The 23,541-nt window shown below is 42.3% G+C and overlaps 1 protein-coding gene across 1 annotated transcript in view; it reads right to left on the bottom strand.

Moving 5' to 3' along the window:
* TNIK (TRAF2 and NCK interacting kinase) overlaps positions 1 to 23,541 on the bottom strand; it is a 304,472-nt gene that overhangs the window by 120,012 nt on the left and 160,919 nt on the right. Inside the window, 3 exon segments of the mRNA XM_030575025.1 lie at positions 6,324 to 6,384; positions 6,386 to 6,444; positions 13,253 to 13,309. Of these exon segments, the coding sequence (XP_030430885.1) occupies positions 6,324 to 6,384; positions 6,386 to 6,444; positions 13,253 to 13,309 (177 nt within the window).

The raw sequence follows: 23,541 nt of genomic DNA, 5'->3' as shown, positions 1-23,541 counted from the left end.
CGCGTTCCACCGAACCTCCGTGCAAGCAGGTCTCCTTCCCTGCGGTTTGCATTCTCGCGTTCCCCGAATCCCCCGAGCAAGCAGGTCTCCTTCCCTGCGGTTTGCAGGGGCGTTCGGGGATACGCGAGAGCAAACCGCGGCGCTAAGTGGCTCCCTTCCCCGGTTTGCTCTTGCGTTCCCCGAACCCCCGTGCAAGCAGGTCTCCTTCCCTGCGGTTTGCAGGGGGGTTCGGGGAACGCGAGAGCAACACCGGCGTCGAAGTGGTCTCCTTCCCCGGTTTTGCTCTCGCGTTCCCCGAACCCCCTTGAAGCCGCCCAACAGCGCTGCAGTGTGGCCACATCTAACACCACTTGCAGCGCTGGTTGCTGCTAAGTGTGGCCCACTCTGCAGCGCTGGCCCTATACAGCTGTACTAATACAGCTGTAACAACCAGCGCTGCAAAATTGTAGATGTAGAATACCCTTAGACTGCACATTCTTCTGTGTAGGGAATGTGTCTCTCTGTGTTTGGAGCTCCCTAGTTCACAAGAGGTGGCATGCTGCCTCCTCCCGCCCCCCACAGGCCTGTGCTAAATGGTAGGTCACTCTGGAGGAGGGGTGTTGCGATAATTGGGCCTACATTTTCAGGTCATGGCAGCTGCTAAGCTATCAAAACCATTCTCACCTAATTGCGAGCTAAGCTATGAACAGTGTGTGAAAGTTCAAAAAAAAAAAAGTCACAATAACCTGTAACAACAATATTGATGGAAAAAAGGTGCAATAAAGAGACAGATTGAATTAGTCCAAACAAAAAGGCCTACTGCCATAAATCAAGGACCATGTTCAGATCATGCCTGATAAATAAACAGTGTGGGGCTGGAAATCAATGAACCAAAATTGGCGTGTGGGAAATTAGATCTAATCGGTGGACAAAATAATGAGAGGAAGAACTATTCTGCCTATCACTCCCTTTTCAGGTCCTTAAAAGGAGAAAAAAAAAATCAGTGGAGGAGAAAAGCTGGTTACTGTGACACTGGCTGACTGAAAGATGAGAGAAGGGGAAGAAGTGAGCTTCACCATCATGTCTGCCATGCCCACCATCTCCTGGAACCCCTAATCCTGAGAAACGTCCTGATCAGACCAGGCCTGAAAAAGGGACCAGAAGACACTGCAACCTCCACCATCTCCAGATAAATCCTGAACACCATCTAGAATGTGAGACTTGGTCACCCCCTTCCCCCAACCGTCCTTTTCCTTTCCTGCCTTATTTCTTCTCTCTCCTATTTCTCTCCTTTTCCCTTCTGTCTCTTAAGAGTCTGGCGTAGCCAGCCAAGACTGCGTATTTTGCAACACGCTGAAAGCCTGTGACCAGAAAAAAGCAGCTAGAAGCAATGCCCTAAACAGCCAGGCGCTGGCACATGTTTGCAAGGTCTCAAAGTATCTGATAAGACCATGTATTGTGCCTGTGTTGGATTTTTTGTTTTTTTAGGGTTTTTTTTAAAGCAGTGAAGTTGCCAGTTAAATTCAACACCAGAGACAGAAGCTGCAGTTTTTAAATCTGTGTGGTTCTTTATTTCCTCTTTTGTATGTGCCTATCTTGTTTTGTCTTCTAGGAATTGAGATTGGACTTTAACAGCAACAGCAACACTGGTAGCTTTAGCCTATCTCAACAAATTTCTTCCCTTTTCTCCAAAAGGGAAGCTACCACTATCTTTAATACCATCTGGGAGAGGTCAGACAGGTGGGGGGTTCCCTCGCTCAAGGGAAAAGGGAAAAAGGGACGTTGTGAAAATGAGTCTTACTTAGTAACTTACCCTTCAAATGCTTTAACTGTTCTCCTTCTTTTCTATATCTTTAATAAAAGATTAACAGATGTTTAACGGTGTTTGCCATGGTACAAAGCATATCTGTATATCAACCCCTGAACCTCGTTTAACACTCTTTAATGAGGGACAATTTTAGGGTAATGTTAATACCTTTAACTCTGTGGGCCCACATATTCCATTGTCTCCCTCCTCCCATTCCCGATGAAGGAAGATTTGCATCCAGAGGGGGATGTGTAGGGAGCAGTCCATGCACTACCCTGAGCAGACTGATCGTCCGCAATTACCAGGGCATACAAGCAGGAGGAAATATTTCTTCTGCCTTCTTTGTGCATCCACAAAGACCAGACACAGTCTGGCCCTAATAAAGGAAGACATTAGCGGACAAAACGCACCAACACACAAAGACAGCTGGGGAAATCAGAGCTGCATTTTTATGTTTCGCTGGTTCGCTTTAGCTCTGTTTCCCAAAAAACATTCCTGTGTATTGAGTGACCTTATAGCCTAGTCAACCTGTTAGCTGAGCTCTGCTACTTTATGCCCATTGCTAGAACCTGGATAAGACAAACTAATACTTGTCTAATTCTCTAAGATTTGCAGTGAATTTTGTCTCAGATAGTCTCCTCTAGCTACATGCATAGAACCTCCATTGACAGAAGATCAGCATGAGCAGAGATAAGATCAAAGATATCAATCATGCACATCTGAAAGCAACATTTTGACCAACACCTGGTTAAACCAATTTCAAAGTCTTTTACACTTAGAGCCACTCAGTAAAGGCTTAAAGGAACCATCAGATCACCCTGTCTCACTTCCTGTACATCACCTAGCAGCTGCACACTAAACCCAGCAACCAAAATTAGACCAAAGTATTACAGCCCACAAAAGACTAAATACAGACCGAGAATAGGAGGGACCTAGGTGCACTAACGCCAAAGGCGCCTCCAATGACAAGACTAAGTGAGATACACCCAGATAACCCCGGCCAGTGACCTGCACTCTATGATGCAGAAGAAGGTGAAAAAAACCAAAGTCACCGCCATCTTCAATGTCAAATATTTGACCTTGCTCTTTCATTTCCTAGTATACAAGTGAGTTTTATTTCTCTTTTCCAAATATGTCAGATCTGTGACACTGCATCTGTAGTGTCAGGAGACACAGCAGAATATGTGGTGTGCAGCTTTAGCTGCAGGAAAATTAGTCGGCGTAGTAGCTCTTTATTTCTTTGCTGGTTGCTGTTACTGAATGGAGAATAGTAGAAGTGAAAGACCTCTTCACCACTATGGTACTGCACAGGAATGACAATATGTTGTCAGACGCTTGCCTTATTTCCGAGAGATCTTAATCTCTATTGAAAAAGCTCCCTTTTTCGATTTCCGTATCAGCCCTCTTAGTGTCGATAAAGAGAATTACTTAGGCATTATCAGAAACAGTTTTATTTCAATAAAGAGCCGCTGAAAAATAAAGAAGGCTTTATCTCCGAAGCAACCACTGATGAAACTGGAACGTATGAGGATTCTATCAGATACCTCAAACAACAGTGATTTAATGTGGAGACAAAAGCACTGCCCTTCTCCCACTGTCAAAGGAGTTTCCCTCAAATACCTCTTATTCAGCTCCAGTACAGGACATAGAATTTCTAAAACTCAATCCACTCAACCACTTTTAAATGTAAAGAGGATAGAACTTAGCAGGGCTTTCATCAATAGCCCGCAAGGTTTAAATGGTTGTGATTAATCCCTTCTTCAAGTAAAGATCCAGAATCTGGCCAAGCTCCTGAGGGGTTGATTCATAGATTTTTTTTTATTTTTTTTTAAGGCCAGAAAGGACCATTAGATCTAGGCTGACCTCCTGTACAACACAGGTCATAGATGTGCACTCAGTCATCAAGCCCAAAGGGATACAAATGGAGGGGTGGATATAAGAAGCTTTCTCCCTTGCACACTTGTGGAGGGGGTCACCAGAATCCTCTGGGCAGTGGTTCTCAAACTGTGGGTTGGGACTGCTAAAATCCGGTTTCCAAGGCTGGCATTAGACTTGCTTGAACCAGGGCTGAAGCCAAAGCCAAAGCACCCCCGGACCTGAGGCTGAAGGCGGGGCTTGGGCTCTGGCTCAAGATTCAGTTCTCCCTCCTGGGATTGTGTAATAATTTTTGTTGTCAGAAGGGGACTGCAGTGCAATGAAGCTTGAGAACCGCTGCTCAGGGGGGAAATCACAATTCCCGCTTGCACCTTCTTGGTTCTAGTTATCTGAAGGAGGCGAGCTCATTTATTTGCCTGGTGGGGAGGGTTTGACAAAGGAGGTTATTCTATTTACGTGAGATTCTTTCCTGGCATTATTTCTCTTTAGCAAGTTTGGGTAGCTGTGGAGGCCCTTAGATAGGAGCTTTAGAAATAAAATTGTCTGACCAGAAAGAGCTAATCATCAGACAGAAACAGCAACAAGGTAAAACAAATTCCAACATGTACAACTATAACAAGCTTATGCACCGTCAACACGGTGGGAGCCCCAGAACGTCAATTAGCATTAGCACTGAAGCATCAACTGACTACCACTTGAGCTATAGGCTAACTACTAAGCCAGCAGCAAGAGAGAGCTATATCCCAGAGACAAGAGGGATGCTGGTGCTATGTGTGATCAAAGGGAAGGTCTGGGGGAGCCTACCCAAGCTCTTCCTTCCTAACCTGTCAGGGGGATTAAGCACTGGAATAAATGGCCTAGGGAAGTTGTGGAATCTCCATCATTGGAGATTTTTAAGAGCAGCTTAGACAAAACACTTATCAGGATGATCCAGAAATACTTTGTCCTGCCATGAGTGCAGAGGGACTGGACTAGAAGAATCCCTGAGTCCCTTCAGTCTTACGATTCTATCTTGAGAGTTAGGAGAGCTCCTGTTGCCATGTGGTGCCTAGGAGGGATGGGGGACACTAGGGCCATTGAGCATGGTAGGAGGAAGGCATTCTGGCATGGTACAGCTGAGGCTCTCCCCCCTACGCCAGATGCTACAGCTGGCTGGCAGCTCCCAGGCGTTCTCTGTACAGCATCTGATGCTGTTTGGCAGCCTGAGCCTGATTTTTTCAGAAGAGTTGTGTGTTTGTTGCAAACAACCAATATTTCCCAAGGAACACAAGCAAACAAAGGAAATGGTAATTAACAGTATAAGACCATAACCCTGAATGGAATTCATGGGACAAAGAAAAGGCACTTCTCAGCCCAACGGTTTCTTCTTGTTGAGCTTGTATAGACCTGCCACAACAAAGGATGTGCAAGAGGTTCTAAAAATATATATATTAATAAAATAAAAGAATAATAAATTGTAAGAATGTTTTATAATGAAAAGCCTGAGCCAACCTAAATACAGGGATCACTGGCAGTGCTCTTCAGTTCGGCTGATTTTTTTGTCACGGATGCCATGGAAGTCATGTATTCCTTGATTTATTTATTTATTCCCATGACTTGTTGACATTTTGGCACATGCATATGACGATAAACAGCTGAGCATTTATCTGGGAACTTAGAGAGCTGCCAAAATAAAAGTCTGGGCTGCATGAAATGCTAAGTAAACCATGTCTGCACACAACTCTATGGGTTTCAAACGAGGTACCCAGCGAACCATCAGTAAGAGCTTTTAATTTAGTCTTTTCAATATGACTACCATGTGACTTTCCCTAAAAAGTGCCACATTAAAAAGTATTCAAGATAATGTAACCAGATTTTGATTGGTTACATTGATGTAAATCTGTACTCCACTGAGTAGTAACACTGTGTAACTCAGATCGTCATCCGTCTCTGTAATTATATCTTGTCTTTTTTAGTGTCCCTAATAGTAAGAGACAAAGAACTAGATGGAATCTTGAATTGCAGCACCCTTTCTGATGTTCCAGCCTTGGGTCTCTCCTGAACAGATGCTGCCACATGTGTGGTGGACATATGTCAACTAGGATCCAGACTGAGACCATGGTCATTTCTCTTATGCTAGAAGACCTAGATCTGAACCTCATTCTCCAAAGTTTGGGGAACTGAATAAGTAACCAAGACCCTCTTTGGAATCTTGTGTCTCTGCATTCAAGTGAAAACAAGCAGGATAGGCAGGGAGGAGGAGAGTTTGGGACTGTAATACTGTGAGGTGCTGAGCACTCACAACTCCAAATGACACCAATGGAAGCTGCAGCCTGTCCAGGCTCAGAACTCCCAGGGATTCAACTATTTAGTTTTAGTATTCTACTGAAAATTATTTGGCCAAACTTCCTTTTCTCCAATGCATCACTAAATTCCACCTACGTGTTTATTTTTGATCAACTCCTGTATCAAAGGTATAATCCTGTCTTTGTGCAAAACTGGGGTGTGTTCTCTCACAGTCTGCAAGTGGGTGCAAGTAATATGAAGATATAGCATTTAAAAAACAACCAACCAACCATGGCTCCTAGAGAGGAGGTTAGACTGCAACTGGAGGAAACTCAGTATATCAAACCCCAATGCTTACAAAAGGAAGAAGACGACGACATTTAAAAACACTGCCTACCCAGAGCTGATCATCCATTCCGGGTGGGTTCTTTTTAATAAAAGCTCCATAATATGTGGCTATTTCGGTGATGAGAATATTTCTTTAGCATGTTAATTTCCTGTTTGATCTCCTCTTCATCCTGGGATAAGAAAAAACAAAACTCAGTGACACCAAAGAACACATTTCACAGATTATTCATTGGCATGATTTCTCTTCATCTTTGTTGCAGTTCCTTAATTGAAGAAGGCCACATCTCTGCCTTCTCCCTACCTCGCCACCCGCACTAATTTTTTTCTGCCCCTTATTTAGGTCTGTGCTTCACAACGTGGCACATGTTCAATCCTATAAATAGGTGTAATTCCAATTTAAGGCAATGGGACCCATGGCTAAGCCTTGGAAGGGTAAGAGTTATGACTACTGACTTTGAAAAAGTAATTTTTAGGTGAATTTAGTGTTGTGATAAGTATTGGTTAAGAGGCCTGAACACTGAAGTCTTCTCCTTCTCCTAGGAAAACCACTTTGAGGGGCAAAAAAAAAAAGCAGTTCAGTTTCCAATCATATTCAGAACTTGGCCCTTCTTCTAAGACGAGTTACCAGCTGTGATGAGGTGAACTGACCGGCTCGTTTTACACAGGCTACAAAACAGTCATCACATGGTAAGAACTTTAAATCATAGTGACGTAGTCTGGAGTCAGACAGCCATAGGACATAAAAGGTTCCAGAGTCTGTTACCAGACTGCTGAGCCTCTTGGCCAACAAGGATAGATTATACATTGTTACTGGCAGTTCAGTTACTATTTACTTATTCATTTTACATGGTTTAGTCTTTCAGAACTCTCTGAAGATAGCTATTTTTGCTCGAGGGTGTACCAGACATGAGTTGCTCAGCAGCTCCATCACCTTCACTATAGGTACTTTTCTACCCCTGTTGCCAATGGCCCACTTGGATTATTCTAGAAAGCAAACCTTGGTACAGAAGTCATCCCATTGTCGTTGCCCCTCTGAAATCAACTCTCAGACCAAATCGGACAGTAGCCAAAAGTATGTTTACAAAAAATTAGAATTTATTCATGTTAAGGAAAGGTTATGCAAGCTGAGCTGGGAAGTTCAAAGGCCGAGCTGCAAAACTCTGAGATCACTCTGCTGTGCTTAAGTATTGTAGAGCATGTTGGGTTTGAGATTTAAATGTGTAATTATCAAAAGCATGTACACTCAGTGACTGAGTTAGATAGGCACTAGGAAGATCTAGCCCATCTAGACAATTTCAGAATATTCTCCTGAGGACAAATTCAGTCCTAGTGGAACTCCTTTGACGACTGTGGAGTTGGGCTAACTTACATGCGGGTTCAATTTGACCTGCAAAACATCTAGAGTTGAACTAGTCTTTTGGTAGAAGAATTATGAGGATACACATTTTGGGGTTATTTCTTTTGCTTGTTTGCTTTGTTTACCCTGGACTTGATCTGAGGAAGCCTAATTTTATTTTATGTTGATTCAGTATGTTGAAATCCCAGTGTCTGTAGAACAGGAAAAAGCAGTTAACACCTTCTTGTTGATTAGCTTTATTCTAAAGAGCCCTGAATAAATGTTGCCTCCTTTCTCCTCTATTACCACTCCATCTGTTTGTTCTGACTTCAGTTTTACAAACTAGCAAATAAAGAGACACCCTGGTGATCAGCTAATCTGCAAACATGAGCTCTTTCTAAACAACTGTATTTTCTGACCAGATGTCTCCCAACACATGGCGAGAAGCACTGATTTCTTTCTTTTCTATAGTGACTAAATTATCATAGTCTTTAAGAAGGGATTCAGAGAAGAGCTGCAAAAATGATTAAAGGACTGGAGAAACTGATACAAGTAAAGATTTAAATGAGCTAATTAGGTAGCTTGGGTAAACAACTACCAGTTTTATTGTCTACAAGGATCTGAAGATTGTAAACACCAAAGGTGATTAGGAATAGGCATAAAGAGCTATGAGTAAGGACATGTCTATACATACAGTGCTGCAGCCGATGGTGGGCAAACTACGGCCCAGGGGCAACACCAAGCCCTTCAGACATTTTAATCCAGCCCTTGAACTCCTCCAGGGAGTGGGGTCAGGGGCTTGCTCCGCATGGCTCCTGAAAGCAGTGGCATCCTCCTCTGGCTCCTACATGTAGGGACAGCAGGGGACTCCGTAAGCTGCCCCTACCCCAAGTGCCACCCCCGCAGCTCCCACTGGCCAGCAAACAGGGCCATTGGGAGCTGTAGGCGCAGCGCCTGCGGATGGAGCAGCGCGCAAAGCCGTCTGGCTGTCCTTCCGCCTAGGAGCCAGAGAAGGGACATGCCTCTGCTTCCAGGAACTGCTTAAGGTAAGCACCACCCAGAGCCAGCACCCCTGACTCCCTCCCACACCCAACCCCTACCCCAGCCCTAATCCCCCTTCCGCCCTCCAAACCCTTCGGTCCCTCCATCCTGCACCCCAGAGCCCTCAACTCCCACACCTTCACTCCTACCCCAGCCTGAAGACCCCTCCAGCAGTCTGTGCTCCTCATTTCTGGCCTCACCTCAGAGCCCGTACCCCCAGTGGGAGCGCTCACTCCCTCCCGCACCCCAATCCTCATTTTCGTGAGCATTCATGGCCCACAATACAATTTCCATACCCAGATGTGGCCCTTGGGCCAAAAAGTTTTCCCACCCTGCTCTATGCTGATGGGAGAGAGCTCTCTCCAGTTGGCATAATAAAACCACCTCCACGAGTGGCAGAAGCTACTTCAGTAGGAGAAGCTCTCCCACCAACATAGCGCTGTGCACACTGGCACTTATGTCAGTGTAACGTGTATCACTCAGTGGGGTGGTATATTCACACCCCTGAGTGATATCAGTTATACTGACCTAATATTAGACTTATTACAGGGTGGCCTAAAAGCCAGCTCTTCTCCTGTTGTTCTACTGTACTGCCAGAAACTTTTGCTTGGTCTTATATGTCCAGCATAACAGTGGAATCTGCTGGCAATTTAACAAGCGCACCGACTGTTACCTGGGGTTTTTAGAACTCCCAACAGGAGCAACTTAACTATTTTGCTCCAGGTGGTGTAAGGAATAAATTAACCGGAACATAGCACTTCCATTTGATAAGATTTATGCAAGTAAGCGTGCTTTATTTAAAACTGCAATTTATTAGACTTAAGCACATACAAACATAAGCAATAGGTTTAGAACATTCCAGATATTTACCTAATATCGGGAACGGTATTCAGTAATTAACAGCTGGTTTGCAGTGGCCAGTTTCTTACCCACCAGGGAGAAAGGGTGGCAGGAAAAACGTTTTTAAGATGGCTTTTGAGGACTGCTTTAAAGTACACTTTATTAGCTAATTTTTTATAACTAAGGTTTACAAAATACATAGGTTATAATGATCTCTACTATATTACGTTTTTTAACTTTTAATATGAAAGGCGTTTAGACTTAAGGTTTTTTAACCATGAACGTTTTTAGTTTTAATTGTTTATTTGTTTGTTTTTTCCTCCCATTCTGATTAACAGAAACTGTAGCTAGTTTTAAGTTTTAATTGCTTTTAAAAGTTTGGTTTTAAATTAACCCTTAACTATGTGGTGTTTTATTACTTTAGGGTGGCTGAATGCACATATATGGTTGCAGTTAACTTGATCACATTCTGGGGTACACACACCCCTCAAATCCAGGGCAACAAGACCAACATAAGATGATCTAGGCAACTGTTTTTCCTCCCAAGGAAATTAGATTCCAATATCATCTACCCATTGGCTCCAGCCCTCCTCTGCTCCTAAGCATCCCATCCCAGCCAGAAAGACACCTGTCTGCAGTTTACACAAATTCTGTATGATACTTTAAGAGTTCAGAACGGTCTCAGACTGGGGAGAAAGGCTGCTGGGAACAGCAGCTGAGAGGAATTAGACCCTTTTTATGAGGACATCATATTATTTTAAATATATGACCATCCTAGTTGTCACTCAAAGAGCAGAGTAGTACAGGCAAATAAAGGGTTAGGCACACCCAAACCCTAAAAGCAGACATGAACCAAAACATTCAGAAATGGGCACTGAACTAAAAGCAGCCTGCTTTCCAGAGACTCATTGGCAGTGCTCACCGAAGTCAGCGGGACTTGTAGGCACTCTGGAACCCCTGAAAAATCACAGCACTTTTATTTAGGTGCTCTATTATTAGGGTCTCTTCATTGCAAAGAAGAGGCCCAACACTTGTAGAGGAAGCTGAAAGCAAGGAGGAGCTAGCAGTGTATGACCTGTCAACTTGCTACAATTACCAGCAAGTGCTCCACAGGCCTTCAGTAATCTACAGGCCACAGGTTTGGAAGCACTCTGCTAATGAAAGCGGAGAGGAAAAGGCAAGAACATTTGGAGCCCAGGTTTTATTTTGGGTCCCTCTTCAGGTTAAAATTATTTTGAATAAAGCTGAAACACAAAGATCAAACACTGAAGATCAATGTGGTATGTCAGAGACTTTCAGTGACAGAGATAAACAAAAGTGTGAATTCTGATTAAATCACAAGCAGCGGGACATCAGATGAACCCTTGATGGGGTTTATTTCTAAAAAAAAGAATTACTACGCCAAGATCTGGTGCTACTGTAGCAGCTCAATCCTAAAGTAAAAGCCTCATAAGCCATAGACAACAACAGCAGTTTTTTTCCATGCTTTTATCTCCATCAGTTTTATTACAATAATCTCTGTGAAGTAGGTCACGTTGTACGTGCAAGGGCCAGCTCCTTAAAAATTAATCTTAGTCCATAATTTAGAGATTGTAACTACACACACAGATCAAAAGCAGTAATTTAGGGGCAGCTTTCTGCAACCTTCTGTACCATACAATTAGGGGGAACGCAGTTAAGGACAACTCAGCACTGTGACCAGGAGCCTGAGGGATTCTACAAAACAAATTCACTTTCAGCACTGTCAGTGATAAGAGTGATGGAGTACTGTTAGTTGATTTATGACACAGGATTTTCCATTGTGAAGTGCAGATGACTCCTTTTGCATCTGCATTTTTCTTTCTACATCTGGTCAGGTGATACTTGCAAGCTCGTCATTTGTATATTACTCCTACTTGCTTTTTCATGGCTGGGGTTGTTTGAGGGTTAGGAGGAGTTATAATAAAGCAGTTAGGAGTGGCAGGGGAAGCAAAACAGAGGCCAGGTTGTAGTAGGCTTTATGCTATTTTGCAGATTTGTTTTTTCAGAATTGCTTACTGTACATTTTTTAAAAAAAACCTTTGTTTTTAAATAGGGGTAAGTGCAACACAAGAGCTAAATAATTAAATAGCTGAACAGAGTATCCAATCAATGCCAAATATTTGGATTTGGACCTTTAAATGTTTTAGGTTCTCACACCCATCAATATAAGAAAAGCAGGAAGTGGAGAACTTGCCATCCTGGCTTTCCTAAAACAGAGTCAAAAGGAAAAGTGATAATTGCTGTTCATTTTTGTTGGCTATGCCCTGCCTACATTATAACTGAAATTGTAATAAGGTGGATTCACATTTGAATCCCCCAGATCCAACCCATCCTTGCGTGGTGATTCAGACCCTAAGTCAGAAGGCTCTTGTTTTCAGATGTGTCCCAAGGGGACAGGAATCTTGCAAGATCAGTGTGTCTCACTAGATTTTTGCTACTTCCTTCCAAAATCAGTAGCAAGCAGCTGATGAAATTTAGGGTCACTGACTGCCACTCTGACCCAAAGTTAGCCCTAGCCTGGCCTCAAAAGGGAAATTTAGAGTTCAGGCTAAAATCTAATTCAGACCTAAACAACCCTTGTGGGTTCATCATTTACCCAGTTTTGCCACAAAGTGGCCTGACTATCTTTATTGAACCTCATCTGTCCATTTCCTGTATAATCTGATTTCTGGAAATTCTGAGGTGAACTATACTAGGGGATATTTTTTCCACCTCCTTCTCACCTCACTTACATTTATTTACTCTTTGTTTCCATACATCATTTTCTCTCTAAGGTAAAGCTAAACATGCTTGTGAGGCCTATTGACTACTCTTATCTCTATGTATCTGTGTAGTTTTGTACATGTTATATTCCTGAAAACTAATTAAAAATGTTAATTAAAAAAAATAAAGATGGGAGGATCTGGATCAAATCCTATATTCTGAAATTCTGTAATTTCATTTAAAAAGCAAAATCTTGATCTCAAATCTGGCATTGTTTATCCAGGCAGGAATTTTGCAAGGTGTGATTCCTTCTTGAATAAGGCTCTTTCTTACTAAGTAACCTTATAAAAAATGCATCTGTTTAGGCTTCCAAGAGGTACAAGAATTACACTGCTTTTTCTTCAGTGGCCTTTTGGGAAATGGTTAGAAGTTCTTTCCCATTAATCTTGTTATTCAATTAATATCTGGAAAAAATTCATTTTCTCAATCTCATGTAAATTCCATGTTTATGTGATCACTGCAAGACATATTTCTCTATAATTATGAAACTGTGTTAATTAGATACATATAGGGTACATCACTGCAGCCAGGGATGTGAGTGGCAGCAATGTAGCCATACACATAATATAGTTGGTTAGACTCACTGCAGGACTGGGGACCCTAATTTGGTAACTAGTCAATGACTTATGCATATGAGTAACTTTACGTACATGAATGGTATCATGGACTACAATGGAACTATTCACATGAATAAAGTTTCTCACAAACATCAGTCTCAGTAGGATTGGGGCCTTAGATTATGTTTATCGTTAGCACTAAACAGCTGTATAACAAAGCTTGTATTCAGGACCTGGCCCTGTTCCCACTGAAGTCCAAATGAATTCTGCCGTGGACTTCAGTGGAGCAGGACTGGGCCCTAATACGCTTGCTTCTCCCAAACAGAATCCTTTTATGCCATCTCATTGTTTCACGTAACTTCCCTCCCACTCCTGTTAGTAATTTATGGATATAGAAATAGCCAAAGTAGGATACATTACCCCGGTGACGTCCATAACCTTAATCGCAGCAAGCTGTCCAGTTTTAACGTGACGACCCTATGAAAGAATAAAAGGAATAGTTTAATTTTTATTGAATTATATTACATACTGGCACCAAGAAAATGATTGCAATAGGCTCCAATTCTGTAAAAGTTTACTCAAAGGAGCAGTCCCACTGACGTCAACAGGGCTACTCGTGTGAGTAAGGGTTTTCAGGGCTAGGCCTGGGATGAGTAACCTCATGCACAACACAAGTCTGACATGAATTTGTCACTGTATCACTGTTTAAATAACATTATTAAACAAACAATCTTATTGCTTTGGCAGCATTCCCAACATCACTGATTTTTCTTGAGTACCCTCTGAGCATCCATTGTGTGAAACTTTCATTCCACCCACCATGTGTTTGATCAGTGAGTGAAGGATTCTCGGTGCTTGTTACATCTTCCCCACAAACAAGAGCTCTGCTAGCATCACTCAGTCCTGAACTACACTCCCTTCAGATTCCTGTACTGAGACAATCATCTTGTTGCAAACTATCCATTATGGATAAATGCCCACTAGAATACAGATTGACACTAATTTCAGTCCATTTCTGTCTCGAGCCAGGGTTTGAACCCAGCCCTAAAGGTATCATGGAAACAGTTACTACCCTCTGACCCTTCCTTCTTTATATAAATCAGAGACACTGACAACTGTTCAGTCAGGGCCTGATTCTGAGAAAGTGCTGGACATGTGGAACTCAAGCCCCAAAAGAGAACATGATGTCATTTGGTGACTTCCTATCGACTGAATTTTGAACAGAGCTTAACACCACACTTATTTTATCTACAACAACAAAACCAAACACCCAGACAAAACAATTAAGGATGTAAAAAAAAATTATTCTTTCGCTTTGAATTTTTCCCCTCTACTCTGAAGCAAAAGTTCACTGTGTGACTGGACAGAGGAGTGACTAATATACCTCTGAGACTGCACTTTGATGCTAAATGAAGTCCTGGAGGTGGAACAAATTAGTAGAGTAGCCTTAATTTGATTGTGGACATATTACAAGACTGAAAATGTGCTAATTCAGCATAGCAGTCAAATTCTGAGAGGTTGAGCCTCCATGAACTGAACTAGGACAAAATGAGTCTTATATATACATATATACACACACACAGACACACAGAAAAATGTTGAACCACTCTAGGGTTTAAATTCTTTGCCAAACCTCAGGGGGAATTTGCCAAGAAAACTTAGTGAATAATGATAGATATTAGCATAGTTACAAAGAACATTTTATTTAAATAAATCCCGGGAAGATAAAATCAAAAATTAGTTTTCAATGCCTTAGTTTAGCAATCTGAAGGAATTTTATAAACAAATTTGTTATTCCACCATGTTCTAGGTCACACTTTGCACTTATTCAAGCTTGAAAAGTGAAAACTGGCTGGCCATTTTCTTTTCCTGTCTACTAGGTTTCACTTTCTGGTTCTCACATATTAGCACAAAACTGTTGTGTTTTGATGCAGAATGTTGCAGGGGAAGCTTTAAATCCAAAAATTCCCATTTTTCACTGAATTAAATAAATATCACTAATGAGTAATACTAAATAGCATAAACGGGCTTCACGTGCGTAATTACTGTCCAGCTCAATTGAGGAAGCAGAAAGAGTGACGCAGAGAACCTTTGTGTGTATAAATGGCAATGGCATCAAGTGCTCATGTCCAACCCCACAATAAAATAAACTAGACAGGTAAATACGTGGAGAGGTGGTTACATAGATAGACACTTGCCATGGTGGTTCCACCTACTATTACAGCCCACCACTTAGCGAAAGAGGAAAGCGAAAAAATGAATGAAGAAAGCTCAGCAGGCCTCACATGCAAATAGTACCCCAGCTTCATTTTCTGGCCCTGTGCTTTACACATGGATTATATGGCAAGGACTGTCACTCGCGAATTGGACTTTTAGCCACTTGTGATGCTGCAGTATGACACATAGTGACTGAATTGCTTATTGCTTACGCCATTGTCTTTTCAAGATGGATGATTGCCACTGATACTTAGATAACAGTTCAGGAATTCTCCTTGGACTCAGGTAATACAGACCCGGATTATAAACCCAACAAAGTTAATTGGAATCTTCCCACTGATTCAATAGGCTTTGGATCAGACCCATAATGCTGAAGATCCCATGTTTAATCTCCGCTGAGAATTGTGCATCTGGACATTCAACACGATGGTTTTATTTCACAAACATTTCATATTCTGATTTTTTAAAACACTGTTTTAAATGATACCTACATTTTGGACTCAAATGAACTGACCATGCCCTTTACGGAAAATGTTTAGCTAAATTAAAAGTTCTGACAAACATGTATACATATAAACGCACCCTTGTTATTGGTTTCATTGCAATATGAATTGATATTAACCCTTTATTTTTTGGTAACTGATAAACTGACAAAGAATTATAGGAAGAGAATTGCTGGACAGCATTAGAGTAGGTAATTTCTTGATGGAAAGAGTGTATGCACATGTGTTGGGGGGGATGGGAGGGGAGACGACAAAACGAAGAACCCAAACTGTTGACTGTGACAGTCTCTTAAAAATAGCAAACCACAAATAAAAGCTGTACAGTCAGAATGTGTCAGCAGATAACGTCACACTGGTTCAAAAACAACTCCCACTAGCAGTGAAACAGAAAAAACTGACGTTTAAAAAGTGAGACTATGAAAAGGCTCATTTTCTTGAGCTTTCTGGACTATGAGGCACAGCCACTGAATGGCTAGTTCATACGCATACTGTTCACTTTTTCGTTACATTCTATAGCACAATCTATTTTTGTACCATAATGAAGTGCTGCATTTTGCTCAGTGCTGATTTCCTTCTCCCCACAAATGAATCACACATTATATCAAAACTGCTCACATCAAATGTTCTCGTTTTCTCTCTCTCACACGCACAGCAAAGATGCAGAATGTAAATAGGAAAGAAAATGAAAAGAAAGGGTGCATCTTCTGCCAAAATGTGTAGGCAACAATTTTTACGCACTGGTGCCAGTAAAGAAGGCTCACCCATTTTCCCAATGATTGTTTGTATCACAGCAGCACCCAGAAGCCCCACTGTACAAACAGAGTGAGAGAGACCCTGCCTTCCTGAGCTTACAAAGAATAGACAGATGGTAGAAGGGGAAATGGAGGCACAGCAAGAAGTGACTTGTACAACGTCACATAGCAAGTCAGTGACAGAGCCAGAGGAATAATCCAAAGCTCCTGAATCACACTCCTAGGCCCTACCTTATGATCAGATTCTGTCTGAGGCTTAGCTGCAGCTCTCACACAATGGAATTTGTATATGGGGCTCCAAGCTGGAATTTGGCCCTGAGATTTTAATAAAAGAGCCCCAACGTTCCCCAGTACGATTCAGCAGTTTGGTACTGTTGATTGTTTTGTCTTTTTAAAAAATACTTAGTTATTTTAGAATATCTATTCTTCAGGAACAATACGATATGAGGTCATAGGAGACAGAGCAATACGATATGAGGTCATAGGAGACAAAGCCTTTCCACGCTGAATGAGATACTGAAAGTGGAACAAGTTACTGAAGTAGAATTACAAGGTCACTTCATTGCATATGATCTTATTCAATAGTCATCAAAGGGATAGATCCTGCTCTATTAAATTCCATGGGTTTCCATTGACTTGAATGGGGCAAGATCAAGCCTCACAGCACCAAACCTCTACCGAGAGCCAACTAGTGAGGAACCGCGCATGTTAGAAAAGTCACCAATGGCACCAGGACAGTGTGTGTGTCACGATGGGGTGATGTTTGCACCATGCTGACACAGCATCAGGACAGCAGAATGTGCCAAGTGGATCCCAGATCTCAAAACCTTTTAAGAGGCAACCACAAGTAATAATATATCATTTTACATTGACACACAGTAGAGCCTTTGAGTCTACGGCCTCGCAATCTACAACCTACTGCCCTAGTTTTGCCAGGCACAGCAGATCCTACACCCCATAGGAGCTCTACTGAAGCAAACATTACTGAAAAAACAGCCACCTTTGGGGGAAAAGGGCAGTAAATGGCACAAAATACAGTGCATAAAATGAGGACAGGAGGGAAGGTGATTCCAGCCAAGAATATGGGTGCAAAGCCTCTCTCTGTGAAAATACGAGAGGGGTCTGATTTTTTAATTATATATTTAGGAAGTTTTGATGGGTTCACAAATCTTAGTCATGTAAATATCAGACAAAACAATAATAATGAGGAGAGAGCTTCTGTTTATAGAACACTGTACAGTAATGTAATAATCAGATCTCTCTATTTAAGAGGGTGTTACCATAGTACAGAGTGAACACTTGTATTCTGCCTACAACATGCTGTTTCTCATGACTATTAAATCGAGAAATCTCTGATTACACGTTTTCTGTGTGTCTATCAAATGTTAATAGGCAAAAATATCGGACAGGTATGTTTTTTTTGGCAGGTGATTATTTTTTGTCTGAGTATTGAATAAATGGTAACCAAATATCTCAGTATCTATTTGTCCTTGTCTAGTTTGCTGGATACTAATTGGGTGTGGTGAGTTTTCCTTAACAACCACCTCCCATATTTTGAACCATTACCATGGGGTTCCACAGAGAGCCTTTGACTATAAGGGCTGATCTCATTAAATTATATGGGCCAATTCTCTGGTTTGATTCATACCACTTTGCTCAACGTAGACAAACTGTCCAAAAGTGGCCCCTTCTGCCTAGGGGGTACTCTCTACTGCCTTAAAGCTGAGGCGGCAACACAGCCGCATCTGACTCCAGCTTAAGGCCTCCTGTCCCTGATGTGGGGTGGGGGGCATGCCTGGGGCATGGCAGATTGGAGCTCCAACATACCCAATCCTCCACTGGCATAAAACCACACCAACAGGGTGAATTAGAGGTGCTGGGTGAAGCAGGCTCCCTGAGGGCCTCTCACTTCACTGCATCCTCTGTGTGTTTTAAAACCACAGAACCGTGGGAATTCTAATAGCTTTGACTTGTGACTATCTTGTATTAATTTAAGTTGGTGTCGTATTAAAAAAAGCACACACTGGCGGAATTTGAAACTCTGGTTTTATCAGAGTTTTGCACAGGACTAAAATAGCTTCTGGAGACCCTTGACCTTAAGGCTCTGCTGCCAGAGAGAGACATAACATTAGGGAAAACAAATACAGAGGGGATTTTTCTTTAGGAAATATTTTCCTATCAACTATAGCATTTCTCATTCGTATGGTATAAACATGGAGGGAATGGAATGTCTCAGCTGTTGTAGCAGGTTCGTTTTGTTCAGAATATCATGCGGAAATATTACAGTCTTTGTCCGGCATCAATCTTTGCAAATTGTATGAACAAAACTAGGTCATTGGAGAGAATCCTGGAGTCCTGGGGGAACAGCATTACCATTCAGTATTCCAGGACATGTGCTTTGGTGCACAAGAAAGGAAAAACTGGAGCAAACGTGCCGCCAGACTAGGCACTCTCAGCAGCCGCCGTTCCCAAGGGAAAGCTGAGATTGCGGTTCTGATTGCAATTTCTTGGGGGAGGAAAAAAAAGCCAGGAAGAATGATTGTTAATATGTGTATTAAAATCAACTGACTAAATTCTCCTTGGGTATCAATCTGGAGTAACTCTGCTAATGTCAATGTAGAATTACTCTGGTTTTACAATGGTGTAATTATCTGCAGCATTTGACCCATATGTTGCTTATTTTTTATGCTGAAACCATTGTCTGGATATCTGAGGACGGACGGCCTCTCTCAGGCTTTTAGCACCAGCCCTTCCTGCAGATTAAAAAGATCCATTACATTATCTTGTCCTTAGCAGGGTACGAATTTGCCGGTCATTGCCAGATACCAGAGCTCTCTCCTGGGATTTACAGCCACGTAGTTGTTGTGGGTGGACTTCGGATGTGCGCGAGGTGGCTCTGCAGGCAGCAGAGCGATTTCAGAGAGTGATACGGCATTTCATTCCACCCAAATTTATTACTTCAACAGGAAGCTAGTTCACCCACTGTGACTTCTCATTTAACAAGGGGATTTATGCAGCCAGAGAGGCAGATGTATTGCAACAATGCACCAAGAGCATTGTATAAAATGAAAATATTATTGCACCAGTTTAAATGTAGATAGGCAAAGAAGGAGCAGCAGCTGGTTTGATGGCTCCTACATCCTTTCAGATTTTACACACACAAATTTGCACAAGCCGAAGCTAAAATTATGCCTCACCCAGGCACCAAAGCACTTGGGGAAAAAGGAGAGGATGCAGGCAGCCCACATCCTCTCCAACAAATCCACACAGGAGCACAAGAGTGGAGAGTTTGCAGCCCCAGAGGGTGTATTTCATGGTGAGGCATTGACTACACCTACTGAATATGTATAGGATGGGGCACCCCTCCCAGTATTCCCCTTAGGCCACCCCAAGGCATTCTGGGTGAAGTCCTGGACTCATTGAAGTCCCCTCACCCCGTTGACTTCCTTGGGGTCAGGATGCCACCCAATGCCTCTAGACACTGCTCTTCGCCCTCCCAAGCATAAGCCATTAGGGAAGCACGGCTGATAAAGTACCCTGATTTTCAGGAAGGGAAAAGGGATATTTATAATATCATTTGTTTAGACAGCATAATTCATGAAAACAGATCCTCCAGCTGCCAAATTTACCTTGGCTTGCTCTGCCGGAGGGTCCCCAAACCTACCAACACTAATTAAAGCAAAGGGAGCAACAGCAAGGGATGCAGTCAAGGCTCATGGAGCGTTCAGTAAAGCAGAGGCAATGGATGGGGGAAGTGTAACACTGACAGACCCTGGTAGTTGGCAAGTGGGACTGAACCTGGGACCTCTGGAGCTAAATGCATGAGCCTCTACTGCATGAGCTAAAAGCCACATAGCCCTTAGCTAAGGCTGTAACAGACTTATTAATCTTCAGCTGGTCTCGGTACCACTAGCGGGGACAAAGCACCACACCCAAGAAGTGTGTGGGTTATATAAGCAATAATGAAATTTTAAAAAGTAAATCCACAGACATTGCCTGCTCTTGTAGTTCCAAAATGAATCACTTAGGGTAGCAGCGGGAGCAGCCCCAGCTGTTTTGCCAGGGCGGAAAAATGTTTTCAGAGCTGCCCCTTGCTCCCGCGCAGCAGCTGAGCTGAACAATAAAATAAAATAAAGGCTGGCCATCAGAGAAGCAACAACAGCTGGCCAATCAGAATGAAGAGGGGGAAAAACAAAACAGTTGAGTGGCACAGCACCCCCTGGAAGAAGGCATCTAAGGGCCTCTCTACCACCCAGCTCGTAGTAGTTCTTTGTGGGTCCATTAGCATGTGATCAGCAAGTCCAATTGTGGAAACATAGGTTGTTCTTTGCACTTCCACAGTGTCTTCCACCTAAGACTCTCACAAGGGCTTTACAGACAATTAACTAAACTTCACAAACAGCCCTTTGAGATAGGCCGGTATCGTCATCACTAGTGACAGACCCAAGGAGCACAAAATATTTAGCTTAACAAAGAGAAGAAGGTTAAGGGGTGTGTAGCAGGGTGCTGGTGCAAAAGCACCCAATTACCCCTGCTCAGCCAGCTCCAATCAAGGGAAATAGATTGGGGCTGGTGAAACAGACCTGATGCCTGGCCTGGGGACTGACTCCACCTGCGGGCCTGACAAGCCAGCAGTTATAAGGGCTGGGAGTCAGAAGAAAAGCCAGCCAGGGAAAGGCCAGTCTCCCTGCTGTGAGCTGACTGCAGGAAAATCGAGAACTAACCCTATAAGCCTTGTATATAGCTCAACACTGGTGGTAGGAGAACTGGGTATGTGTAAATAAAGCCAAGGTGCTGCATAACTGAAACCCTCTCTGCACTTTATTAGGACAGCCAGAGGGCTCTGGAAGTGGGGCGTGACAGAGAATCTGGCACAGGGTGTCTTGGTTACAGTCTATGAGGGTCTATACTGGGAACAAACATTTGATAGTGGGCTCTTCAATCTAGCAGACAAAAGGTATAACAAGATCTAGTGACCGGAAGTTGAAGCTAGGCAAACTCAGACCAGAAATACATGCCCACACATTTGTAACAGTGAGGGTAATTAACCATGGGAACAACTTACCAAGGGCTGTGGTGGGTTCACAAACACAGACAATTTTAAAATCAAGAATGGATGTTTTTCTTAAAGAGTTGCTTTAGTTCAAACAAATATCTTGAGTGAGTTCTATGGTCTTTGTTAAGCAGGAAGCCAGATTAGACCATCACTGTGGTCCCTTCTGAGCTCAGAATCAGTGAATCCACCAACATTACACACACTGCTAAACTGAAAAGCAGTATGGATGTGTGCTTTACCAAGGTCACACAGCAAGTCAGAGGTCAGACTAGTAACAAAACTCAGGCGTCAACTCCCACCCTTGTTCTTTAACCACTGGACCAAAGTTCCTGTAAATATATTTGCCAGTTTAGAGATGGAAAGAAGAACTAGGTGAAGATTAGATGAGATGTAGTCAATAAATGCTCTAGCCCGCAGAGTTGTAAACAACACATACAAAAAGCAAAATCACTGTTTGCAATGATGAATTATGTTGCCTCTACCCCCAAATAATTTCACCTTAAGTCAATGAAATGATGAACTCCTTATTCTAAGAGCTGGTGTACACTAGAAAGTTAGGTTGATCCAGCTACATTGCTCTGGGGTATGAAAAATTCACACCAAGAGATGTCATCAGGCCGAACCCAAACCTCAACATAGACAGTGGTAGGTCAATGGAAGAATTCTTCCGTCGACCTAACGACCACCTCTCGGAGAGGAGGATTTACTACAGCGATGGAAGAACCCCTTCTGTCATTGTAGTAAGTGTCTACAGTACAGCGCTACAGCAGCACAGCTGCAGTGTTTCCAGTGTAGACATTGCATAAGCATATTGTGACGTTATACCCCGTATTCTTCACAGAAATATGGTTATGAAACGAATATGGTATAACTAAGATATACTTTAGGCAAGATGGGTCTTGCAAGATATCATTGGAAAGGTTATAATTTACTGAATGTGTTTATCAATTTGTATGTATGTATCATTTTTGTATCTGAGGCTGGGAATATCGATCATGTCTCTGTATTTCAAATGTGCTACGTTCGATGAGGCCAAACAAGAGATTTATGGTGCTCAGTATTAATATAATTATCAATATTGCTAATATAAAGCACTTAGAAAACATGCAGGATACTTTTAGCCAAATGTAGGTATTTTGTTTCATACTACAAGGGTGAAAAGCATATATAGATTAGATAGAACTGTGAAAAATGAAAGCAGCTATGCACAGTATAGGAATAAAGGTAGCATCAAATCTTTACTTACTACTAACCCTTATGGTGACAACTAACACTTTCTACAGCATTAGTCAGTAACCACATCCTGTGCAAAGCAATTGCAAACTTAAGTGTATGCACCTGAAAATTAGAAATATGATTTCAAAGACTGTTAATATTCCAGCAGTGTGTCAGAGCTTGTTTTAATAGGGGTTTGTTGTCATGGAACTGCGTAACTGGTCTGGATCTATGCAGGCAATTGTGTAAGATCAGCAAACATGCTCCTTTTGACAGAAGAGGAACAATTTATTTCAGTTCAGACTAGGCCTAAATCCAGCATGAGTAGAAGTGTCTAATTTGTGTGAAGTGCTAAAACTGCTTAGCTTGGTACTATGCACTTCCACACAGAGATTACAAGTTGGTACCCAGATCTCAACATGAACCAAGAACTTGAGAAAGAATATGTCTCATGGTACTGGAGAAATGGCCACAGGCCAATTCTGGGAAAACCAAGACAAGAATTGTTTACTTTCCTTAGAACCAAGGCAGCTGTCCTAGGTTCTGTTTAGTGCTTGACAAAGCCAAAGAGATTTTTGGGTCCCCTGAGTTCAAGAGAAGCTGTGTTCTGATCCCCTGGATCATGTAAGGAGAGCAAGAAAAGGACTGAGCCTACCTTAGACAAGGTTGATGTCAATTGCTGCTGCATCTTCTCTCTAAGGCCCTAATTAAAAGCCAACTGAAGCCAATCGAAAGAATCTCACTGATTTAAGTGGGCTCTGGATTAGGCCCTAAGGCTGACAGAAGAAAGGGGTGAAATGCTGAAGATTCCTCAAACAAACTGCAAAGACAGATATCCAGAGGGCATCTTGTGGCTGATGAGAAGGACAGTGCAAGTCTACTTTACAGTAGTCTTAGAGAGGTACTGTAGATTGAACCTGAAACGTTTATCCTGTATACAATCCTGGTTTATGCTGTAAAATGCAT

This window comes from Gopherus evgoodei, chromosome 9 (assembly GCF_007399415.2).
Source record: "Gopherus evgoodei ecotype Sinaloan lineage chromosome 9, rGopEvg1_v1.p, whole genome shotgun sequence".
Taxonomy (NCBI): domain Eukaryota; kingdom Metazoa; phylum Chordata; order Testudines; family Testudinidae; genus Gopherus; species Gopherus evgoodei.
Note: the sequence above shows the minus strand (reverse complement) of the source record. Positions and strands in the feature narration are given on the sequence as shown.